The sequence below is a fragment of the Apiospora aurea genome (genome assembly GCF_038362705.1).
Source record: "Apiospora aurea strain CBS 24483 chromosome Unknown utg000003l_segment0_segment0, whole genome shotgun sequence".
Taxonomy (NCBI): Eukaryota; Fungi; Ascomycota; class Sordariomycetes; order Amphisphaeriales; family Apiosporaceae; genus Apiospora; species Apiospora aurea.
The window spans coordinates 2815987-2840044 of record NW_027117390.1 but is presented as its reverse complement, the minus strand read 5'-3'; the positions used below and the strand labels follow the sequence as shown (position 1 = coordinate 2840044).

The window sequence follows — 24058 nt, the reverse complement described above, 5'->3', positions numbered from 1 at the left end:
TGGCGATTTAGCTGCTTACTCGACTGTTTGGCCCGGGGTATAGCAAGCACATAGGAAGCGATGTGAAGAAGAGAGACATAAATATCGTGAGGACGGCCATAGTCCAGCGCTTATAAACTGACCAGCTTCTGCGCACTTCTTTCGTCATGCAATCGCAGTTTCAGCGGACAGTTCCCCAGACCCGAGCCATGGAGCTGGGACGGGGTCAGGGTTTTGGCCTGTATCGGGGATTGGATGGACCTGAGGACCTCTCCACCGAAATCCCATGTCATCCGCTGGTACGGCGGACCCGGGGAGAGGAAAGATCAGCAGCCGAGTCATTTTCAGGAATGGCAATACAGGGGTACTGGTGCATGCTTTCGAGGTGCATGTGCAAGGCCCTAGGTCAGCAGGAATACTGGAAGCTTACCTACGGACAAGCTTTGCGGCGTCGATTTCAGCGTCATCGGTTTTGCGGGTTAGGGCGAAACTACCGGCTGGTAGGCAGACTAGGAGTCCGGAGAAGTCGGGGTCCCCAAGAAACGGGCAAGGGGGCCGTTGCAGGTGGATTGCTGGCCAAAAGCGAAACGTCATTTTGCCCGGATCCGCTGCGTCCTTTTCTGCGGATTCTGCGCTGTACGTCATGACCTCCAACTCCAGGTATATCTGGGGAGATCAGCTCCATAGATCAGCCTGGTGATACCCCAGAATCCCGACTTGCCTTTGCGTAGATCGCATGAACCACGGTCGCAGATTCGCGGAGCGCCGCATTCTGGCCTGGAGACATTCGGTCCGTTTGCTGGATCGTCCTCACCGCCGTCAGTAAGCAACTCGGGCACATGAGCAAAGACGGACTACTGCAGGCAGTTTTGAGTCAGATCACTTGAAAAGTCGCGCAAGACACGGCTGACTTCGGTTGTTGCGCTCGGTCTTATCGCGGCAGTCGAAGAGGAGTGGTGAAACGTAAGCCCGAGTAAGGAATCTGGAATACGGCCGTTTTCACTCTCAATGGTTTATTGCTACCATCATTCGAGGTCGAAACTGTTCGCTGATTGTTTGATTGGGGAAATGGGGGAATTTGACGGAAATTTGGGGCTCGTGGACTCTCAACCCCGCGCAAAGCTGGAAAACCTGGAGACTGGGGTGGGTGTGGGGGTATTGTTCCCGCTTCCAACGTGTCCCGCAATCATCAAATGACGACAACTGATCGCGAAACTAATACTTTACTTGATATCTCGCATTCCACAAATGAAGTAAACCCCAATTAGACCGAATTCTATCAATGCTAATAACCCGAACTGACAGAAAAGCGCCTCGTTGGCCCAATTCGCAGTTGCTTAACTGCAGATTGATCGAGGCTCAGCATCATCCCCCAAATTCACAGAGAGTGGGAGGCTTGGGGCCCATCCTCGGCCCTTGGGCCCCTAAACATGTCCGCTAAATTGATGTCTACCGGCCACATTCTCAGCTCCCGGGATCGACTTAAATCACTCACGCGTCGGCTCAACCTGTCAGCCCTTTTAGTTGCAGTTATGCTTGAGCTGGGCAGGACTTTACGCATGCTCGATGCATCGTGCACTGGGCATTGCAGAAGAACAAGACTGCTGCCTCTTGCATACCCCTGACCCCGAAGCACGCCATTATCCCCGGCGTCACATGCACAAGCAAATAACCAAAACAGCATTTCCAGCCTCCGGGGACCGGCCGGCCAAGACTATCGCACCGCTCCGCAAGCCCCTTGACATGCTTCTGGGTTAAACGTGCTGCGTATTGCGCAGAGTGACCTTCAGTACCCAAGTGGCGGTTCCCCTTTTTGGTATCATCATGAGATTCCCGGGTTGTCAAATCCTGACATACCCTTTCATACATCTCATAGCATCGTCAAGACCGACCTTGGCCCCCTGACACAACAATACCGTTGTTCTAGATCGCCAAGAGTACGTGCCGCAATGTCAGCCTGTCGACAGGTGACAGCACTCCAGTTACATGGTACAGACGGAGCAACGTTTTCCCCCGTAAGCGAGGCATCCAATTTGAATAAGACTAGCTGGTTTCCCCACAAGGCAGGTAGAGCAGCAGATATCTCACCACAAATCCCATACCACATTCACTACCACCCCATCGCCTTCATACCAGTCTCGGTTTCTCTCCAAGATCTTACCACCGCCCCAGCCGTCCTTCCGGCTCTGTGCCACGATCAGTTTCGACCTGCTGCGTTCCCTTGACCCCTCAGTAATCTCATTCAGCGACACCGCCAGTAACAGCAGAGTCCAACGCCAAGAGAGTCCTATGGGAACCTTTTCTCAAGGACACCAGTAACCAGCTCGGCGTCGACTTCCACTGCGTCGTCACCTGGCCCAATCCTTAGGTCACTGAAGTCAGCACAGTGACTGACTACGAATGCTACGCATACGTCTTCGACTATAATGTTGGCCAGCAGCCAGGACTTCCCGTTTATAAACTGGTAGCAGGGTTTCAAAATGATGGCAATGTGAGGTTTCAGCTCGTCGAGGCCAGTGAGGAGGATCGCGTTAAGACGAATGCTGTAGCTATGCCTCGTGAGCCTCAACAAGCGGCAGAAGCCATGTAGGTCCGGGGTTGGTATCGTATTACAGGGAGGAGACAGAACATACATTTTCAAGAATGATTGATGTCAAATGAACGTGAACTATCTAGGCAGTCTTTGCTGAGTAATAAAAGGAAGCGTGTCTAGAATGAAACCAATTTGCTCCAAACCATGGTCCAAGACCGTCAACAAAAAAAGACAGCAACGCGTTCGTCACTACAAGTACCGCCCATGAGTTTTGAGTTATACCTTCTTCAGGGAGGGGATTCGACTACTACAAAAGAGAAAACAAGAAAAAAGAAAATAAAAAAAAATTAAAAGAATTCAACCATCTCGAAACAAACCCAAGCAAAATTACTAATGTCCCCTATACTCCATGATAAATGCTGTTGTCCTCGTATCTAGAAAAGGATTTCTGCGGAAATAAGATCTCCAACGACTTCAACCCATAAGGCAGTGTGACATTGGCCAGCTTCAACACCCCTTTTCCCCGGCCAAGCATTTGATCGACAGAACAACCCCATCATACCCGTATCCTGCAAGAATCAGGAGGGATGTCTGTAAAAGAAAGGACAGGGTTTGGCTTCGTTGGTTTATATAGACGCCCTGTGCTGCTTGCTCCTTAGTACTGAATATATCTAGTTGCCAACATCACGATGGCCAAACAGCGGTTGGATGACCTCGATGCCGTCTTGTTTGTATCGGATCCCATGATGCTTTTAGTTTGGACCCTTTGTTGCCCTTACTGCTTTGGATACCCATGTGTAGGAATGTAATTTTCTTACCAAGTATATCTTCGGAGTTTGCCAAGTTGGCCACTCGTATTTAGGCTCTCTTAATAATCCTAATCGGGTTTTGAATTTTGATCTCTTGCTTTAAATGTTACCGAAGTACATGCTAAAATAGTCGAGCGGAAGTTTTGGTTCCGTAGCGGCGGCTCGGTCCGGCCTGTGTCAGCACTAAAGCTCAAGCAAGGAATTATTTCCTTTACCTGCCAGAGCTTTGGTACCACTAAAAATAGAAAACAATCCTGAGCAAATCACGCAAAAGGTCTGAGCTACGAGCGCTTGGGGATGCCAGACATAGAACGAAACATATTCAACGTCAATCTGATCTACTGTCACAGTCACACCTGTAAGGGAATTCAACATATCAAAGTGTCTGCTAACTATCTGCAGATCTACATGCATTCGGCCGGCTCTAGCAGGACCAATTGAAGCCTTGTAGCAATTTCATCTTGCGTTCCAGACGTACCATATCATGCTTGCGACGGAAAACTCGCCTCAACACCGAAATCTGCAGCGTAGCCATGCATTCTATACCGCTATTAGTTCGTGGACATACTATAGGCGTTGAACAGCATGCGGTTGTCCTTGCAGATAGTGTCGCCACTGTCCCTCATGTAGACTGTGTCGTCGGCAATTACGAGGCACTTGCCATCGCAGAAAGTCCCTGCACACACGACAATAAGGCTAATATCTGACCGGCTTCCCTCGTATAGATAATCACCAGGCTAAACTAGGCAGTCGAAAGGTCAATGACGTTCTGAGATGAAGTGGGTGAGTTGTCAGTCTTCAGGAAAGAGAAGTAAATGACCAACGCGAGAAAATTCAATTCGATAGCTGGCTCAATTATGAAGTCCGGGTTCGTTACATTGGTGCCAATCTGCCTGGCATGTTCATTTCAAACACCTGGGTGCCAGTGACCGTCTTTATTGTGCTGTGATGAGTTGGAATATGCACTGTTAGCATATTGTATGTTTAGCCCCTTTTCCATAATGGAGTTGATCTTGGAATTCAGGGGTTGGTGGTGGTGTCACGTACCGAGATAACTTGAAGATACATCAATATCACTTATCGGGTTTTCTCGGTTTAATTGGCTGGCGTTTGGAACTAGTTCTTCAGGGTAAAAGTGGGAGTGACTGGCTACACCCAACTCTTCCCTTCCTGCTGCCTGTGCTCCTGTGAGTGAGCGCAGCTTTTCCAAAGAAAAGTCAGATTGGACTGACATTGGAGTTTTTGGCAAAGAGGTGTACCTCCCGAATGGGCCAGGGCTAACCGAGCCCCTCTTAGCGGATTGGGACGACGCCACAACAACGCACTAGATTAGTTCTGGACCTGCGAGGCTTGGACTTGGCTCGCTTCGCCGACATTGGCAGGCCCAAGAGACTTTGGACAGCTAATACTAGAATACAAGATAAACTTCGTGGCCGACAAGCTCCATGGCACCGGGTCGACTCTCGGATGAATCTACGAATGGAAGCCTCATGAATAGAAACAAGTTTCAGCCGGTCGGCCCCTGATGCTCGCCACGGCCACCCTGTATGGTTTCATTGCTTTCTCATGGGCTGTACCGCACATAGCCACGCCGGCTATGCTTCGTTTCCATCTCGCGGGACCAGGTTGCCTTTATGTATTTGGCTGCCCGCTTTTGACCTCCTTCGGCCTCTGCTTCCTCTTCCTGCCCAATCTTCATCGAGCAGCAGTCTTCCACGGAGACCAACGATAGCCCAAAATGGCTAATCTCGGCACCTTGCCCTCGCCCTTCTTCCTGAGCGCAGATTGCAGTCAACAAATAGCGAGAACATACTACGCGAGCAGTATCTACCTCCTCCAAGGCCCTCCGATTACGTTTTCGGGGTGTATGCCGCAAAACTACAACCCAACGACGAATTTCTATTACTCCGCGTCCCAGTGTCCGGCTGGCTACACTCCGGCATGCACTCAATATGTGACCGTGGGAACCTAGACCGACACTCGTGTCACATGCTGTCCCACGTAAGGGCGATTGATCCCCCTTTCTTCCCAGGAAACCGATGATCTTCCGCAAGAGACTGGCGAAACCCTCAAGCCAGCAGCAGTTCACCTGCCAAACCCGACCCCTATATGACTGGGAGTCGACCTTGGGATGCTCAATCAACTTGCCTGCGAATATATACACTTTACCCATAGTCACTATCGTGAACAATGGCGCAACTACTGTCACACCCATAACCGCTTCAGGCGGCGGCATCAACGCGTACGGCGTCCAGCTACGATACAATGCCGCAGCTGTAAGTCAATTTTCTCTTGTTGTCGATGTCAAAATTTCCCCATAGAGCATATGAAAGCTGAATTGGGGAAAAGACTTCCTCACAGTTACAATCATCGACGTCTTCCTCCTCTGCCAGTCCCAGCTCGATCTCATCTTCAAGCTCGGCTCCCACGGCTACAGACGCAGCAGCATCATCTTCGGGCCTGAGCTCGGGCGCAGCCGCCGGCATCGGAATCGGCTGCGCCGTTGGGGGCATCGCCATCCTGGCCGCCGTGGTCTTCCTCTTCCTTCGGGGACGGCGGCGGCAGCAGCAGCAACCGCAGCAGCCTTATCAGGGCGGACCACCGACAGCGCACAGCTCGATGATGCAGCAGCAGCAACCCATAGGCGACCCGCACGTGATGAAGTCTGCAGGGGGGTATCGGAACTCGCACGCGTCGATCTCGACGTATCCTCAGTATAGTGAGCAGCCGGTTCAGGAGATAGGCACCACAGAACGCCAGGTGCAGGAGATGTCGGGTTAATCAGCCAGCCAGCAATATCAACAATCCAGTCATGGGCCAAGCTACCGCCGCTGCTGCGGCTCCTTTCGCAGCTCGAGCCAGAGGGGCCTGTTGAAATCAGGCGGGGGTTCACTTGGCACTCATATATAATACTAGTAATTAAATTACGGTTGAGGCACGTCAATGGGTTCAACACGGAGGCGTGGCGTCCAGGAGATTGTAGTATGGCAGTAACGTGAGTGTACTTCCCCCAGAACCCATAGCCCCATTAAAGCCAATAGGAATATAATAGACGGCAGGTTGAATCCCAAGCCGTACATGTTACTTAAAGGCCTTTTGGATGTGACATAGCCAACTTACGGTGTTCAGCAGCCGAAGCTTGCATGCAGGATATACACTCAGGCCCTAGGCGGTATCAAATATCAAGGCACAGTGTAAACCAAAGGTGATAGAGGTAATCGTAAGTATCTCAACAACCAAAGACCAAAGTCAAATGGCTCGGGATTTGGTGTGTAGCACAGGACCTCTCTATTGCTACGTGTGGGACGTAGCACCAGTCACCGAAATATGATTGACGTGCCAAGGCATCTTAGAGATGACCGTGATGAAACACCATTTATCCATGATACATATCAAGGCAGAGATGACATTCATAAGCTTCATATCTTCTCAATCGTTTGCCTTATGATGCTCGTGTATCATAAGACGCATGTTAGATATTTTACTTGAAAGCCCCCAATACCTACACCGGCTCCTCTATCATCATCGCCAGCTTACCTATGACCAACTCAACCAAGCTTAAAACAGACAAGAGCGCATAACGTAATACAGGAATCAGCATCACTAATCCCCCCCCTTGTTCCGATTGACTACACTGGGATGCGAGTCTACATTGACGTACGCGAACTGGACACTCGGTCCAATGACTATTGAGGTATCCGGCTCGACATCGGTAGACTGGATGACCGGAAGCGGGGGAGCGATCAACGCATACAGCGTACAAGTGCGGATAAAAGCTGGCGAAACCGTAAGGATATTCTTCCGCGCAGAGGTTCCGTTTGTTTCCCTGTCACTAATGGTGATATTGACGTGGCGTAGGCCTCCGTACAGACGCCAATATCCTCGACCGACCCATTGTCAGCACCCTCGTCATCGGGCTTAAGTGCGGGCGCAGCCGTGGGCATTGGGATTGGCTGTACCGTCGGGGTGCTGGCCATTATATGCGCCGTGGTCTTCCTCTTCTTGCAGCGACGGCGACGGCGGAAACGGCAGCGGGACCAGGACCAATCGGCGCAACCGATCCCGCAGGAAGAACAATCCAAAGTCGATGCGCCGCCATCGGGTGCGTCAGCTTTCCCTTCGGCCGTACCCGTCTCGATGCAACAACATAGTGAGCAGCTGCGTCACGAGATGGACACATTTCCAGGCGACCTGACAGAGCTGCCAGAGAGACCAACCCATGCAGAGGGATCAACCCACGTGGCGGGGGGTTAGACATGGGACAGGGTTTCCCGATGGAGAATAGGAGTAACTGAATATCTTGTTTTTCATCTTCAGTGGGACGATGATTTATGATTATGACGGTATGAGGGCGCATATGCAATAATCACAAGGGGCTACGATAATATAGGGAGGGTAATAGGGTATCCGTACAGGTGTCACTAGATGTTTCAATTTAATCCAGACACAGATAACACGTTGATCGACACCATGGGCATATTGGCTGTCAACGTATGTATATGCGTCTTGTTTAACACAGGAAGAAAGACCGCTTTGTCGTATGTCTTAGAGACAACACTTTTGACATGCCCCGCTATTCACAACAGTCCTGAGGCATGCCTGTAGAATCGTTTTATTCCAGGTATGTCGTGCCAATGAAATTGATAACTGTCCTTGACTGTAACATTGTACATGTTTGACTGTCTACTACCATCTACCCTCGCAAAGAATAGATGATATCAGCGCTAAAATTTAGATACGTCAACTATACATTCATCCAAATCAGCCTGAATAAATTGCCCTCGCCCGGGACATCGTCATCGGGTTTAAGTACAGGCACATGGTTGGGAATTTGGATTAGTTGTTCTCTTTTACTCCGGGCCATCGTAATCTCCGCGGTCATCCTCGTCTTGAGGAGAGAACGTCACAAAATCCAAGACACCCCGGCAGAACTCACAGCTTCTCGGATCGAATCCATCTCCGGATACCAGGCTGATGAGCAACAGCAACATGGAATGGTTGCCTCTCAAACCCCAATAGAGCTGCCCAAAAGTCGACAGAAACACGAGTTGGATGCCAGTGAGGCCCCGACAGAGCTGCTTGGTGAGCAACACCAACATGAAATGGATGCCGGTCAACTCCCGAAGGAGCTACCGGTAGGCTCGGCCGGGGGCTCAGGGGATTAGCTTCATGAGAGGCATGGCAAACTGTTCAGAAAGTTAGCTTTTCGAAATTGAGAGCCTACATAGTGCGGCCTACTGTCTTACGCCCTACCATTGAGAGACGCTACGGGGACTTTGTCAGATTTGTGGAGACGTGTAATAGGGGTTGGCAAGGTTCGGTTTATTAGCATCTAGGCCAGAGGGCCTTCATGAAATCATGAGTAAGAACATGTCAAAACGAATATAATAACTATTAAAATAGTTCCATTGATTCCGAATCATCCATGAGAGCCTTTCGATGCTTTTTCGATGCTGTTTCCAGAATTGGATGGGCGGCCAATGCTTTCTGAGTGCAATATCCTGTCTAGACTGGGCTTTGTTTCTCTGAGACGCCCGAGAACCTTCTTGCAACTTGCGATTGCCCTATGCCGCTGGCGAAGATGACACAGAGAAGCATGTGATTTGAGTATTTAAGGTAAAGGGGCTACCTGGATGGTGACAATGATCCTTCTAATACCCAACAGCGATCATCCATACACATCTCAGTCATCACTGCTACGAAATCTAAGAATCGTCAAATACCGGATATTTCAGAACAATGAGTTACTCGGGTTCACACCAAAGGACGTTTGGCCGAGCCTCAGCTGGGAACCGCCCATCGATGCGCTGCTCTCCGGGCTATTCAAGCCCAGTCAGTGCCACGCGTCCCGGAGACCTCGTGCGGTGCGGACATTTGGACGGAAAAGAATACAAAATCCCATTGATTTGCATACCCAACCTGCAACGTGTTGCACTTGGCATCCGGGATGATGCCGCGGTCATTTATTTTCGTTTAACCACAGGCCAATTCTTTCATTGCCACGCCCTGTCTGAGAAGGGATGGTCTGAGTTATTCTTTTGCATCCATCTTGATTCTGACCATGACCAGCAAAGCAGGCCCTGTTATAACTGCATTTCCAGACTGCCCAGGGAGTCCCGAGACCTTGATTGTAATTTTCTGGTCTACCTATTAGAACTGGAGTTGCCGGGATTACTCAATAGAAATACCCTCCCATGGCCTGAAACGCCAGAGGATGCCAAATATGCAAAACTAAAAGACCTTGTGATCTCGACATCGAAGTCTTGGGCCAGTCGGTGTGCAAATCAGAGATGTGGCAAAGACTTGCTTTGCCAAGTCTCAAGGCCCACAGCATGTTCCACTGAGTGTCGGGTAGCTATGAGAGCATGGCCTTTTGTCTGTGAGACTTTCGCCATTGCTTCGAGACCCATCAGTGCTTGACTTGCTCTGTGCGCTTGTCATGGCGCAATTGGATAGAACCAACCCGAGCCCCGAGTTTGCTCCTAATGGGCTGCTTCGTAGCCCGTCCCTCGTGAAAGCAGCTCTCAACTCGTTCCCGCCAATGGAGCCCGGGGTCACTATGAGCCAGTTAATAGGGATTGGTGCAGGAAGTGAGGAGCGCCGAGCAGTCTTGGACTGGCTATGTTACACCTTCGAGGGGACGCTGGTTCCAACGCCACAATCGGCCGCTGTTCCTCAGCTGCCTGGCTATGGCAGCTTCCTACTGATGAATACCCATGCAAAGCGACACGCTGCGTTTCGGACCGCGCTGCAGGACACTGGACTTAGCAATGGCGGTATTGCCGCTTTTCATGGCACTTCGCCACACAACCTCTTCAACATCGTTTGTGACGGTCTCAATGGTAGCCCGGTCGTGTTCCATTCCAACGAGCCATCGTACTCGGCTTGGTTCACCTCATTCAGGAGCCAGGTCGCACCGGGAAACACCAAAGTTATGGTTAACAACCCGCAAATCTGCCGCGGTTGGAGCAACAGTAAGTTTAAGAATGTGGCGATCATGTTTGGTGTCGAAGTTGCAGGGTCGCCACCTGAGCCACGAAGGGAGGAAGGAACTGTACAACAGCATGCGCTCACGGTGCGCTATCTCTTCATTTTACCAGGAGAAAAGGTTCAAGCGGTGGCAAGTGTACGCAACCCATCTCCCATTGAATTCTGGAGGAATGGAGGGTGGGTTCGGGGAGAGATGATCACAGACCGGATGAGAGAAGTGTACCGGAAGATTCATGATGGAAGCCTGGTCTCAGAGATCGAATACGGCGCCACAGCTGAAGGTCAACGTTACTCTGTTAGACTATCACCATTACTTCGTGATCCCGCGGTGCTTGACCTACTCTTCACCATTCTTTATGCAGAGCTGGAGGTTGCTTCAACTGACCAATATGCTGGTGAGGGCCGTTACCCATCAGGTTTGAGCGCCGCTGATATGATGTCAACCATCGATACCTTCCCAGAGCTATGCACTGGAGTCGCTGCGGATCAGCTTATAGGATATGGTCCAAGATCCTCTGAGCGCAGAATGGTCTTGGAATGGGTTTGCAAGAAGTTTGAGGGTATCTTGATTCAGACACCAGAATCGGCTCAAATCCGCACTATGCCAGGCTGCAGAAGTTTTATTATGCCGAGCATCCCTGAGAACTATCGACCGGTATTCGAAACGAAGCTAAAGGAGCTTGGGCGCTATAATGAACGAGATCGCCTCTTCCAGGGTGGCATCGCCGCATTCCACGGCGCTCCGCCTCACGTCCTGTTCAAGATCCTGTGCGAGGGCCTGAGGCATGAGCGGCGTATATTTTATTCCCAGGAGCCAGCTCACTCGGCCTGGTACATCCCCTGGAGGAGCTTTTTTAAGACAGATGGTGGGCCAAAGTTCATCAGGCCCCAGGTTCTTCGTGGCTGGAAGAACAGCAAATTCAAGAACGTGGCGATTCTCTTCGGAGTCGAGGTCGCACAACTGCGAGAAAAGCTTCCAGAACAACAATGGAAAACTGCTGAGAATGTGGAAGCACAAAGCCCCCGGGCGAAGTTTTGGTTCGTTACTTGTTTCTTCTCCCACCTGACAAAGTGGATGGATTGATAGGCAGAAGCGAGTGGTATTGGATGAACAACAACAGAAATTGGTTGGAGGGACGCTCAGTCACTCCAAGGATGGAAAGGGCGTACCGAAAGATTTGGGACGGAAGCTTGGTTCAAGAAACTGGATCTGGATCAAGTAGGGGACAAATCATGCCATGAGCCAACAAAGGTCTTCGCGTATGTTTCATATCAGCACCTGAAACCAGGGCCTTTTACAACTGCGCGCAGGACAATAGAAAGAGGGACAGGAAAGGGTAGATTTGTGAAGCCATGGCCTGCTGACAATGAAGCAATTCTACGAGTCATCAATTTTCAGATAGAAAAAAAGCATATTCTAGTGTCTGAATACACATGATATATTACTACAGCCTTTATTCTGTCCCTGAAACACTGCGGGAATATACAAAACAATGAGAAAACAATATACTGTGAGACCTGGTACAAGGAGTCGAGCGAGGCCGTAGCTTCCATGAACCTCGAGATAGTGTGCATGGTGCCTTGGCTATATTATATTGGACTAGGGTGGCCTTAGGCAGGAGGATCCCATACTCGACTCAAACCCTTATATAACCCCTCTTCAAATCTGAAATATCGGAGAAGGTAATTCTAGCTGGTCTGAAGAAGGTGTGCTGGGTTTGCCGGAAACCGACCGAGCGCTTCGCGGCTCCTGGATAAGAGGAACTGCGCGACAGGCTTAAATGCTCATCGCCACCAGCCAACACGAATCGGGCCCATCCAGCTTTGGGCGCGATGTATTGCAAGGGCAGGAAGCATACTCGGAGCTATAGCTCTGACTCAGAGGCAGAGAGCCCCCGGAAGAGGCGACAAGCAAGGTATCCGACTCCCAAGGGGGACGCCCTTCGCAAGGCCAAGATCATCCACCTGAAGCGACGCAAGTCATGCATCCCATTGTCATCCAATATTCCCATCTACGATCCAGCAAACACAACGATTGGCGAAGACGCATATCAGTTTATCGTCCCACTCGCCCATTTGCCTGAGCTGAACCATATTGCGCTTGGAATTTCCAAGACGGCTACAGCTATTGTGACATGCATCTATCTCCAAGGTAGAGAGTACCGCGCTTACTGCAGAATGGAGGAACAGTGTGATGATCAAAGACTTGAGGCCTTACCTAACCCGGATGCGAACTTCCTGACTCATTTGATGACCAAACAATTGCACAATGAGCTGACATGCCAAGAGACTAATACCATGAGAGTGCCGCCAGAACGACTACGGGAGTTCGTCACACGGTCCGCGCAAGAGGTGAATAGCAGTATCGCCACTTGTTGTGTCCAATGCAAGCAACCCCTGAAGGTGACCGTAGCGCGGCCTACTGCATGCTCGCTAGAGTGCCAAAAGGGGTATGACAAGTGGCCCACTCAGATCAGGTTGTCTCCGCTACTACGCGAGCCGTCAGTGCTCGATCTACTGTTCGCCTGCCTCACAGCTCAACTCAGGGCTTACACGGTTGGGCCCGACGTCCCAAGACGCTGCGCTAGCGTCTTCCCTCCCCTGGCCAATCCCCCATTCCCAGTTGACGAAATGCTCGACATTGTCAACTCCTTCCCACCAATGAATCCCGGTATTACCTACGAGCGACTGGTTGAAAATGGAATTGGTTCCTCTTCGTATAAACGACGCGAAGTCCTGAAATGGCTTTGCTCCACATTCCGGGGAATGATTGTCCCAACACCGGCTTCAGACAAGGTCACAATCAACATGCCACTGCCAGGTCACGCAGAAGCCGCGGCAACAAGTTTTCTAGTCCTTAACACCCATCAGGAGAGGCAGTCTATCTTTGAGCAGCAGCTGAGAGACCATCATACCTCAAAGGGAGGCATCGCCGCCTTTCACGGCAGCCCGCTCCACTGTGTGTTCAACATCCTCTGCGACGGACCCAACCAGAACAAGATCTCGGGCGGCAACGTATGCTACTCAAAAGAGCCAACCGTCTCTATCTTCTATACCTGGAGATCCCTGAGCCCGGAGCAAAGTCACATTATCGGTCAGGGCTGGAGCAACAGCAGGTTCAAGGGCCACGATGTTCTACTCGGTCTCGAGGTCGCGAAACCGGCAACGTTCTACGGCGCGGATCACGAGACAAACAGTCATCAGGATACGGTTATGGTTCTTCATCTCTTCCTACTGCCGCCAGCTGTCGAGGAGACGTACAGAGATGTGTACGGTCATAGTTACTGGATCCAGGACGAGTCCGTTCGGACTCAAATGGAGGAACGTTTCGTCGCATCCATGACGGGCGCTTGATAAAAGATGTTGAAGGAGGGAAAATGAGATGGCAGAGCCGTAAATAACAACTGAGGTATTGGCAGGTGAATGGTTAGCCCTGAATAGCCCTGAATAGCCCATGCAAGATATCTTAGTCCAGTCAAGCCTCAGAACGGGTCATAGGACGCGCCGCAAAACTGCATGCATAGGAGAGAACAAAGACCCACGTAGATGTCGACAAACGTTTAGAGATCTTGTCTCATTTGGAGGGATTGGTCTGCTTTGTGGTTGGCTTAGGATGAGCAATACCTGAGTATTCTACAGCATGCACAGCATACTTACAGCAATGTGAAGGTTGTCTCAATTGTACTTTATGGCCATGAGATAGGAGGCAACAGCTCACATGTTGTTATTGTCAGAGGGGTTACACAACACCCAAGACAATCCAAAACACTCAGAAAGACAGGATCGGGTATAAAAGCACTTACAGTGAACCCTGATGAGAGTGCCAATATCATCACATTTTGTTGACTGAAGCAACTTTTCCTCTCTTACCACCGAAACCACATAGATTCCGTTTTCCTTCTATCTCCATTGCACAATGTCTAGGGTACATGCACGAGACGATGGTTCTGGTTCTGAGTACGAGCGACCTCGACAACGGCAAAAGACCAGCACAGATGGCGGATTTAGCCATTTGAGGCGCAGCACAAGAAACCCATGGATACTCATGGGCGCAGAACAAGTCCCCGGTGTCACGAAACTGGGCAACCCTGGCGAATACCAGTTTGTCATTCACCTATCCGAGATACCGGGCCTGAATCGCATCGCGCTCGGGATCCGTGACACCGCCACGGCCATGCTGATCCGCATCCGGCTCGGTGGGCCCGACGCCGTTTTCTGTATCCACTTCCCGCCCAACGACCACGAGAGCAGACCGCGGCACCACCCCTACAGCACGGCTTTTCTATGGAACGACCGTGCCGCCGCCACACAGTTTTGCTGTAGCCCGGATCCCAACTTCCTGACCCTCCTGCTGGCCAAAGCCCTGCATCGAAACCTCAAAGATGGGGAGTGGCAGCAGCGCCTACGACAAAGCCGGGTAAGAGAAGTCAAGGACGAGCTCATCCGTATGGCAAAAGAGGCAAGCGACTATGCTACCCAGCGCTGCATCATCTCGGGCTCATGTGGGAGGCCTCTAGAATTCACCGCAGCACGACCCATTGCCTGTTCAGCAGCGTGCCAAGATGAGTTTGACAAATGGCCCCTGAGTGTCAGACTATCGCCGCTGTTGCGTGACCTGTCTGTCCTGGATCTCCTTCTGAGTTGTCTAAGTTCCCAGATTACGGCCCTCATAGCGGAGCCCCTTTTGAACCCCGACAAAATGCCCACGCCGTCTTTGGGCTGCCAGGACCCTGTCCAGCTGCTTCTTGTACTGGACACCTTTCCACCAATGAAGCCTGGTATCACGCTTAAAGATATAGTCGATTCCGGGGAAAGGGGAAGCGAGCGCAACGACGTGTTGAGTTGGCTCTGTTCTACGTTCCAGGGGATGATCGTCTCGGCCCCAGCGTTTGACCAGGTTATGTTCCGCATGCCGGAGGGTAGCCAAGAGCTCAAGAGAAAGGGCGATGCTTATTTCAATCCAAAAACATACCTCCTTCTGAACACCAACGCACAGCGACAGAAACTATTCGAGGAACAGCTGGCAAGAGAGGGCCAGAAAGGCGGAGGTAGCGCTGCTTTCCACGGGACGCCGGCGCAAAACGCCCTTAGCATTCTTTGTAACGGATTGAAGCAGAATGTCAACTCGAACGGCCATGTCTGGTGTTCCAGCGATCCGTTTTACACGACTTATTACATGTGGCGGTGTCTGCCGAGAAAGGGTCACCAGCTGCTATACCGAAGCTGGGGCAACAGCACGTTCAAGAACCAGCAGCTTCTGTTCGGCCTAGAGACTTCAGGGCCAACGGGTTTGGAGTCAAAGGCTGCAGAGTCCTGTCCCCAAGACAGACTCATGGTCCGCCACCTTTTTGTTATCCCGGCTGAGATGGCGGAGTCATGCAGGGAGGTTCAAGGTGGTGATGGGGTATGGGCCCAAAAATACCGTTAGGCCGAAGATGGAGGAAACTTTCGCTCGGATCCATGACGGGAGCTTGATAAGAGATGTTCAAGGGGAGGCAACCCGGGTTTAACATCACTGGAGAAAATGAGATGGGCTTATAGTAGATAAGTAATCACGAAAAGGAGCGAAAAGCTAAGCTACAGGCTCTGTTATATCAATGGATGACGATAAGTGACTTATGCTCAACGAACTAACAGGGATATATTAGATCTCTGGGGAGTGTAGTTTGTAAACAACGACCCACTTAGGAACGTGTTCGTAAGGCTGGTTTCATGATGAAGCTTATTGAACGACGTGCGTCCACTAACACGCATGCATGCTCTGTGGTTCCCACTATCGTTTGGCGATATCACACTGCTATACGATAGGCTTACGGGGACCTAGATGTGTGTTAGTGCATGTGGATGACAAGCAGCACACCAAGCATCTTTACACCTGCAGCCAACGTCCGATGTTTCCAAGAGCTCGCCGGTCGGCCGCGGCAAGTATTGCTGTAATAGATTTATCCTCGTATCTTGACGACACAACTACTCGTTTTCACTAACTCCGAGCTCCAAATAGTGATGACTTCCAGAGTGGGCCCAATCGCGGTCGAGATGGAGTCTACTATCAACCCCAACAAGGTCATCACATATTTGACCTTGGTTCATGAAGATGCCCAAACCACATGGCAGGTAAGACCCTGAGTCATCTTTGACAAGCCCAACGCTGTGGTCGGGACCAACATGGAGTCGAAAATGGGTCAGTGGAGTTTAGGTATCTAAAACCAACGAGCCTAATCATCGTGGCCGATGGCATTGGCAGCCATGGACCCGTGCAAGATCCAATCAGGACTCACCTAGAACCCCCCATTCTCACATGCTTGCGTCAAATGGGAACAGGAGTTCATTGCACTGCGCCCTAGTTCGTCCATTTCGGGCCTGATCTCATCGGGGGGACCAAATAGGCTGCAGTTACCTTGACGACGATCTCCCCAAACTGGAGGATATGCATGCATGCATAACTAGTATATATGCAGGGCCCGCCCCGTGAACTGTCCCCATACTTGTATATCGTACTTTTTCCTCATTTGTGTTTTTCACGCTGACCGCTCTTGCTGAGACCCAGAGTCACATCGTCATCTGGCGATACAGTGGACACTCCCCAAGCCATGCGATAACGTGCTTCCCTAAGCTGATTGGGCCGATTAGCCGCACACTCGGACCATGTATACGTGGACCCTGTCCGGGGTCCACTCCGGTCCCTGACGAAAAAAAGACCACACCGAGGGCAATGAGGCAACTGATAGCGAAATAGGTCTAGGCCTCACCGAGATGCGCGTGACGATGCTGAATTTCGACGCGATTGTGATTGTGCTCTTAGCTCAACGGCAGGCGTTGCCGGAACGGCTGTGTTCCTCGAAAGATATGACACTGTATTATCACTTAATACTATTCGTAATGTTAATAGAAAACTTTCATACAGGACGTTATAGTCCCTATTCACAATCTCAGTCATCCAGGCCCTGTTGTAAGTTAGGCAGCAAGAGTTTGCTGCGAGAGGCCGCCCGTTCCGTGGCATATTCCAGAGATCTTCAAGAGATTCCCGGCATGAAAACGTCGGATGCGGCGATGTCTGCTTACTTGACTAGTTTTTTCAGGTGCGCATAGGATGGAGCCTTGCTGCGTTGGCATCTGCAGGTCCAGCAATCGCGGTGGGCTATAGCCCCGGTTTAACATACGATTGTGCTTGGACGTCCACCGTCGACCCCCCTTTTTTTCCCGACTTAAGCTGTCGGAGGTAAAGTGGGGCCCGCCTACGAAATCGAAACTGCGACCACCGCCACCACACTCACATCAATATCTGGTCTGCCCCTGACACTGACCAAAAGTTTACCTGCGCTCACACTATCACCGACCCCCCTCACACACCGCAACAAAAGCATCATCATCGATAATCAAAATTGACCCCCCCCAAACATTGATCATGATGATGTCCGCGCCAGTATCACCACTAAAGTCGCCCGGACTCTCGAGGCACGCCTCCCTGACCGCCGCCCCCGCGCCCGCGCCCGGTGCGGCTCCAGCGGAGCAGGAGGACATGGGCCTCGGCGGCGTCGTGCTCAACCACCTGGACCTGAAGCTCAAGTTCAAGGCCAGCTTCAGCGAGGCCGTGACGAAATTCACCATTGACGTGCACGAGCCCTTCCTGACGACGACGAAGCTCAAGGCCTCGCTGACGCGCTACATCGACGACCTGGTCGACGACGACGGCCTCCCCGTCGAGTCCACCGACGGCCCGCCCCGCCGCATCGTCGAGCGGACCGCGCAGTTCTGGGCCGCCAGCTATGACTGGCGCGCCGTCGAGGCCGACCTCAACACGCGGCTGCCGCAGTACACGACGCTGGTCAAGACCCCGCACACGGACTTCCGGGACCCCATCCCCCTGCACTTTGTGCACAAGCGGTCCGCGCGCCCGGACGCCATCCCGCTGATTTTCTTGCACGGCTGGCCCGGCTCCTTCCTCGAGGTCGAGGACATCCTCGAGCCCCTGACGAACCCGCCGTCCGCGGACCAGCCCGCCTTCCACGTCGTCGCGCCCTCGATCCCGGGCTACGGCTTCTCGCCCGCGCCGCGGCGGGCGGGCATGGGGTACCGGCAGTGCGCGGCCGCGTTCGCGGCGCTGATGCGGCGGCTCGGGTACGACCGGTACGTGTGGCAGGGCGGGGACGCGGGCAACTTCATCGGGCACTTTCTGGCCTTGGACTTCCCCGACCAGGTCGTCGCGGGCCACTCCAACTTCTGGGTCGTCCCGCCCACGCCCGAGGACCAGGAGCGCCGCTCGCGGCACGAGGTCTCCGAGGACGAGGACTTCGTCATGGCCCGCCTCGGCCGCTTCACCGACGTCGGCTGGTCGTACGGCCAGATCCAGCAGACCAAGCCGCTCAAGCTCGCCGCCGGCCTCACCGATAGCCCCGTCGGGCTCGCCATGTGGATCTACGATGCGTGTGCGGGCGTCGTCAAGGACCCGGAGACGGTCTTTGCGCCGCAGCGGCTGATCACGTGGACCATGATGCACTGGATCCCCGGCCCCTTTGCCGCGTTCAGCCTGTACAAGAACGGACGCAAGGTAGGTTTTATCATTCCCTCTCATGAGTCTGCTGGACTTGAAGCTAATAGTCACCAGGACGGCGTCATCTCCACCAAGGGCGTCCACACCATGCCCTACGTCTCGCAGCCGATGGCCATCTCGCAGTTCCCGCTGGACCTGTGGTACCGCACGCCGCTCGAGTGGGCCAAGCGGACGGGCAACGTGGTGTCGTGCGTGCGCCACGACCGGGGCGGCCACTTCGCGGCCCTCGACGCGCCCGACCTGCTCGTCAACGACGTCCGCGCCTTCTTCGGCGACCGCGAGCTCTCGGGGACGCAGGTGTTCGTGCCGCCGCCGGTGCGCACCAGGGGGTCGTCGGTGGGGATGCGGGAGTGGCATGTGCGATAGATTTTGATGGACGAGGGATATAGGAGAAATCGGGGCGGGGGGGGGCCAATGGTCGGAGGCTGGGAAATGCTTGTCTGTTGGTTGTAGTAGGAGTGTTTGATGAATGAACAGGCCCGGAAACGCATGTTTATGGAACGAACGCATGCAGTGTATGACTTTGATACGTGGTATATAACAGATTGATAACGACATATTGAATGAACCTATTCCAATCAGGTCCTCCGGATCGTATTAACAACTGTACTCACAACTCCTCCAGTGCACTCAAGTCAACGAAAACTACCCTAGTCATACCAGATAACATTAGCACAACACCCCCCATCCGGAATATCCACCCGCGCCACATCCCGCGCCGTCGTCGTCGTCACCTCTCCCTTCTCATCCGTCGTCTTCTCAATCCGCCACATCTGCACGTACCCCGTCCCGATATCCGTCATCGCCGCCCAGTCCTCGGACCACGGCGCCGGCGAGATGGCATTGGCCCCGCCGTCCAGCGTCGTCGTCGGCACCCGGAACAGCGGCTGCTGCTGCTCCCCGCGGATCGCGCCCGTCTCCCCGTCCAGCGCGAACACCGAGATGAACCCCGTGTGCGGCTCGATGGTACCATTGCCCGTCCACGCCCGCGCCGTCGCCCAGAGATACTTTGGCCCGCCCGCTCCCCCGACCCTCCCCCTTCACCAGTCGACGACGACGCCGACAGCATCACCTCCGCAGCCCAGTACTCCCCCGGCTCCGCCCCCTCCGGCAAAAGCGAGTGCCGCGAAATCTCCGCGACCGGCACCCGCGTCACCTCGTCCAACGCATACGCCGCGACCACATTCGCCGCCTCCATCACCACATACAGCACCCGCTCATTCGGGTGCACGACCAGGTGCCGCGGATGCGACCCCTTCCGCCCCTCGGGCAGAACGTACCGCCCCGCAGCCCGACCACCCGTCCCGTCCCGTCGGGCGAGACGATGTGCGCCCACACCGCGTCCCCCTGCAGGTCCGCCGAGTACAGTGCCGTGCCCGCCGGGTCCAGGGCCAGGCCGTGGATGCCGCCCGACGAGTTGGTCTGGCTGTCGTACCGCCACGTCTGGATCACGGCCTCGAGCATGCCCCCGCCGCCGCTACCGTTCGTGGGCGCCGTCGGGTCCGGGTTGGTGGACAGCGCCATCGCGCACGCGTCCGGGCCGGGCCAGGACGCGGTGTAGACCCTCGGGAAGAGGGGGTGCGGCAGCACGAACGCGGCCGTCTTGTTGGCGCACGCGCCGGCCGCGGCGACGCTTTTGCGGAACTCGAGGGTTACGTTCGTGACCGTCGTCGCCGCGCCACCGTCATCATCGGCATTGCCGGTGCTGCTGCTGCTGCTGCTGTTGTTGACGACGACTTCGTAGCTGGCGATGGCCGGCTTATCCAACGACGCCCCGTAGACGTTGGTCTTGCCGGCGTCGAACGCGATCCAGGCGTGCGAGGAGTCGGCCGTCATGTTGGCCGTGATCTCGAGCGCGAGCGTCTCGTCGTCGAAGGCGAGGGCGTAGAGGCGCGGGGGCGGGTACAGGTTGCCGACGAAGAGGTGGTGGACGCGGGCGTGGACGGTCGTCAGTATAGTTGCTGCCACCGCTAGAACTGCCCGCAGCAGCATGTGTTTATTGTTAGAGGAAGCCATGGCCATCCGATGCTGGTAGGATAGGTGCAGAGATTTGATATTGCAACCTGGATCTATCTACTTGCTGGAGTTTCGTAATTGCGACGAACTCTTCAAAAGCGCTAACCACTTTCGCCAGGTCCAATGGAACTGCCAAGAAAACCAGGTTGAAGAGCGAAAGATCAAGACCTCATCACCATCGTCATAGCTGCTCAATTTATATCAATCGCCCCCCTCTGAATGCGCGGGGGGCGCATCTCAATGACCCGGGATCCTGTCGCATGTCGCAAGACGAACCCCTCTCCGACGGGGATTGCGGGATGGGATGGCAAGTTGATCAGGTAGCTAGCTAGCTCGCCGCGAACCGAATCTTTCCCATACAGATCGAGGCAGTCACATCATCGACAGCGTGGCATGCGAAAGGTATACATAGATGGGTAACCTTCCAAGCCATTCAACTGCCGGCGTCATGTTTTGGAGCGACGTAGCACCCGATCACTTCAGGCAGATCATGCGCTGCGACATTATCTCCAACAACCCGATAACACACTGAACTGACACTGTGATAAGCCCGAGGGGGCGGCCCTGCATGGGTATCTGCAGTCGCCTTTATCGCATGAGGTAGTGGCACTCAGTTCAACATGGAAACATGATATGAGGAACAGGAATCGACAGCGCAAATTATCTCCGCCGAACAAGAGCTCTCAATCGAACGCGGTGGTCAACCAATCAGTCATCAGTCCACACACATCAACAACACAGCAACGCATCCAATCAGTAAAGGGAAATGCAGATAATATTACAACCAATATGTTCGCTTCCTGCAACAATCAATTAAATCAAGATCGTCGACGTTTTTTTTTGCCAGCCCTTGTCCGCTAATCCTTCCTTATAACGAGTAACGCATGCCTCTCTGTCTGGTGCATGGAAGCAAAAAGCAGCCCTATCCAGCTCCTTTGATGCAACAACTCCTCCTTCATGCAATCGGTTCAATCAACCCCTCCTCTCGGCTACGGACTGAGCGCAACTTCACAAGCAACCATTGGTTTCCTGACAGCATGATGACCAAAGTGGGTACAGGACGGGAGGGGAGGCGTACAAGGCTTGTACAGAAGCAAACACTGTAGATGTCAGATGCTCTTAGTTGCCATTGACAGCCTTGTCATCGTGGGGCGCCACCACGACCGAGTACTGGCCACCTGCGCCAGCCCAGACGACTTTCCTTCCACGCAGCGCCGTGTTGTCGATGGGGGTAGGTTCCTCAACATCATCTATCTGACCTTGGCCGGTCTGGTAGTTGGTCGAGAAGCCCCAGGAGTAGACCTTGCCGTCACTAGTTATCGAGAAGTTGTTGTCGGTGCCGGCGGCGACAAAGGTAGCCTCGAGATCTAGAGTGGGTGTTAGTGAATTGAAAAATGCTTCGCGTCAAGATGTATTAGACTTACCAGGAAGGACGGTGGGCTCCTTGAGAATTCTGGGCTTGCCGTTGGTGGGATCATCGTCATCGAAGATGGCGTTGTCTTCTGTGAAAAAGTCCTTCTTGAGTCCGGTCTGGTGTCCATCAATACGGCCCCAAGTGAGGACCTTACCATCCTTGGTGCAAGCGATTGAGTGGTGCACTCCAGCAGAGACCTGCTTGACCTTCTTGTCCTCCAGGCTCGCAACCATGGTAGGACGCTCAATCATGGCTTCCGAGACGCCGGCGCGGTCGCTCAGACCAGTCTGGGAGAAGTTGTTGAGACCCCAGCCCCAAACCTGACCGTTGTTGTCAATGTAGAAACTGTGGTATGAACCGGCGGAAACGTCGACGGCGTAGTGCTTCTTGGTGAACCTGCCGCAAGGCTCCGGCTTAAGACCTGCCTCGGCGTGGTGCCCGCGTCGGGCAATGGTGCGTCGACCCAGCTGGAACTGACCACCGGCGCCCCAGGTGAACACCTTTCCGTCCTTGTCCATGGCCAAAACGTGGTTCGCGCCAGCCGCGAGGCGGGGTAATATTCCTCACCTCCGGGATTAGGGCTGGTGTGGGCTGGATGCGGATGTTGTCGGTGAAGCCGATAACGCCATCGGTGCCTCGGAAGGTACCCCAAGCATAAACATAGCCATCGTCGGTCAAGACGAAGGAAGCAGAGTCGCACGCAGCGACGGCCGTGATCTTGGCATCTGGGTGCAGGACGGACATGTTAACCTCGCCGGGCGTGCTCTCGTGGGGGGTTCATGCCGCTATCATCGTCATCGTCGTCGTCGGACTCCTCATCGTCAATGTCGCGGACGCCTCCATCCCAGTTGGTGTCGCGGCCAAGGGCGTGGTCGTCGTTCTGACCCCATGTGAGGATGCGGTTGTCATGTGTCAGCGCGATAGCGTGCATACCACCACAGGCCAGCGCCACCACGCCGACCTTGTCAGCATCGAGGTGGTGGTTGATACGAGGTCGCTTGACGTCGATGGGCTTCTTGCCATCGACCTTCTTGCTGCCCAGACCGAGCTCGCCGGAGGAGCCTTCACCAAAGACGAAGACGTCCAGCTTGGCAGTGGGGGCGTGGTTGAGGACGGCGTTGCGCTTCAGTAGGGTGACGGGCTTCTCCTTCTTAGGGGCGGCGACCTTCTTGGGGGCAGCGGCCTTCTTAGGGGCAGCCTCCTGCTTGGCCTTCTTCGCGGGCCTTGCCTCCTCCTTGGGCTCCTCTTCGCTGCTTGCTTCCTCTTCAGACTCCTCGGCCTTGCGCTTTACCCCGTTGGCCTTGGCGGCAGGTTTGGCAACAGACTTATCTTTCGCGGCGGTGGTCTTCTTGTCGCCATTTGTAGCAGCAGCAGCAGCAGCAGCAGCCGCCGCCGCCGCCTTGGTCGGCTTCTTTGCAGGAGCGGCTTTCTTGGGGGCGGCGCGCTTGGCCTTGGTAGGGGCTGGGGCTGGGGCTGGGGCTTCGTCTACTTCATCTGTTTCGTCTGCTACGTCTGCCTCTTCTTCTTCGACTTCGGACGCGTCACTTTCGGACTCGTCTGCGGGTGGAGCAGGGGCAGGTGCAGCGCGTTTTGACGCGGCAGCTCTGGGTGCAGCGACCTTCTTCGGCGCAGCAGCTTTGGACGCGTTCTTCTTGACGGCGGGTTTCGTCTCGGCAGCAGGCGCGGCGGCCTTTGTTGCGGCAGCTCTCCTAGGTGCCATTGTGTGTGTGTTTGTGGTGTGGGAAAAGAAGTAGAAAATAGACAGC

General features: G+C 53.6%; 7 protein-coding genes across 7 annotated transcripts; 5 read left to right on the top strand and 2 right to left on the bottom strand.

Moving 5' to 3' along the window:
* Nucleotides 1-5059: 5059 nt before the first annotated feature.
* PG986_004747 (uncharacterized protein) lies at nucleotides 5060-6102 on the top strand (the record flags this gene model as incomplete). The annotated part of the gene is made up of 3 exons (XM_066840969.1): nucleotides 5060-5186; nucleotides 5497-5597; nucleotides 5683-6102. The coding sequence occupies 3 exons, from the start codon at nucleotides 5060-5062 to the stop codon at nucleotides 6100-6102; spliced, it is 648 nt and encodes a 215-aa protein (XP_066703596.1).
* Nucleotides 6103-9760: 3658 nt separating this feature from the next.
* Nucleotides 9761-11395, top strand: PG986_004746 (uncharacterized protein; the record flags this gene model as incomplete). The annotated part of the gene is made up of 1 exon (XM_066840968.1): nucleotides 9761-11395. One exon carries the CDS (start codon nucleotides 9761-9763, stop codon nucleotides 11393-11395), a length of 1635 nt encoding a protein of 544 aa, XP_066703595.1.
* A 749-nt stretch (nucleotides 11396-12144) lies between these two features.
* PG986_004745 (uncharacterized protein) lies at nucleotides 12145-13665 on the top strand (the record flags this gene model as incomplete). Its single annotated transcript, XM_066840967.1, has 1 exon — nucleotides 12145-13665. One exon carries the CDS (start codon nucleotides 12145-12147, stop codon nucleotides 13663-13665), a length of 1521 nt encoding a protein of 506 aa, XP_066703594.1.
* A 691-nt stretch (nucleotides 13666-14356) lies between these two features.
* On the top strand, nucleotides 14357-15739 carry PG986_004744 (uncharacterized protein; the record flags this gene model as incomplete). The annotated part of the gene is made up of 1 exon (XM_066840966.1): nucleotides 14357-15739. One exon carries the CDS (start codon nucleotides 14357-14359, stop codon nucleotides 15737-15739), a length of 1383 nt encoding a protein of 460 aa, XP_066703593.1.
* Nucleotides 15740-17719: 1980 nt separating this feature from the next.
* PG986_004743 (uncharacterized protein) lies at nucleotides 17720-19228 on the top strand (the record flags this gene model as incomplete). Its single annotated transcript, XM_066840965.1, has 1 exon — nucleotides 17720-19228. One exon carries the CDS (start codon nucleotides 17720-17722, stop codon nucleotides 19226-19228), a length of 1509 nt encoding a protein of 502 aa, XP_066703592.1.
* Nucleotides 19229-19512: 284 nt separating this feature from the next.
* Nucleotides 19513-20854, bottom strand: PG986_004742 (putative carboxy-cis-cis-muconate cyclase; the record flags this gene model as incomplete). Its single annotated transcript, XM_066840964.1, has 2 exons — nucleotides 19513-19883; nucleotides 20071-20854. The coding sequence occupies 2 exons, from the start codon at nucleotides 20852-20854 to the stop codon at nucleotides 19513-19515; spliced, it is 1155 nt and encodes a 384-aa protein (XP_066703591.1).
* Nucleotides 20855-21997: 1143 nt separating this feature from the next.
* PG986_004741 (uncharacterized protein) lies at nucleotides 21998-24012 on the bottom strand (the record flags this gene model as incomplete). The annotated part of the gene is made up of 4 exons (XM_066840963.1): nucleotides 21998-22245; nucleotides 22303-22801; nucleotides 22860-23055; nucleotides 23105-24012. The coding sequence occupies 4 exons, from the start codon at nucleotides 24010-24012 to the stop codon at nucleotides 21998-22000; spliced, it is 1851 nt and encodes a 616-aa protein (XP_066703590.1).
* Nucleotides 24013-24058: the final 46 nt, after the last annotated feature.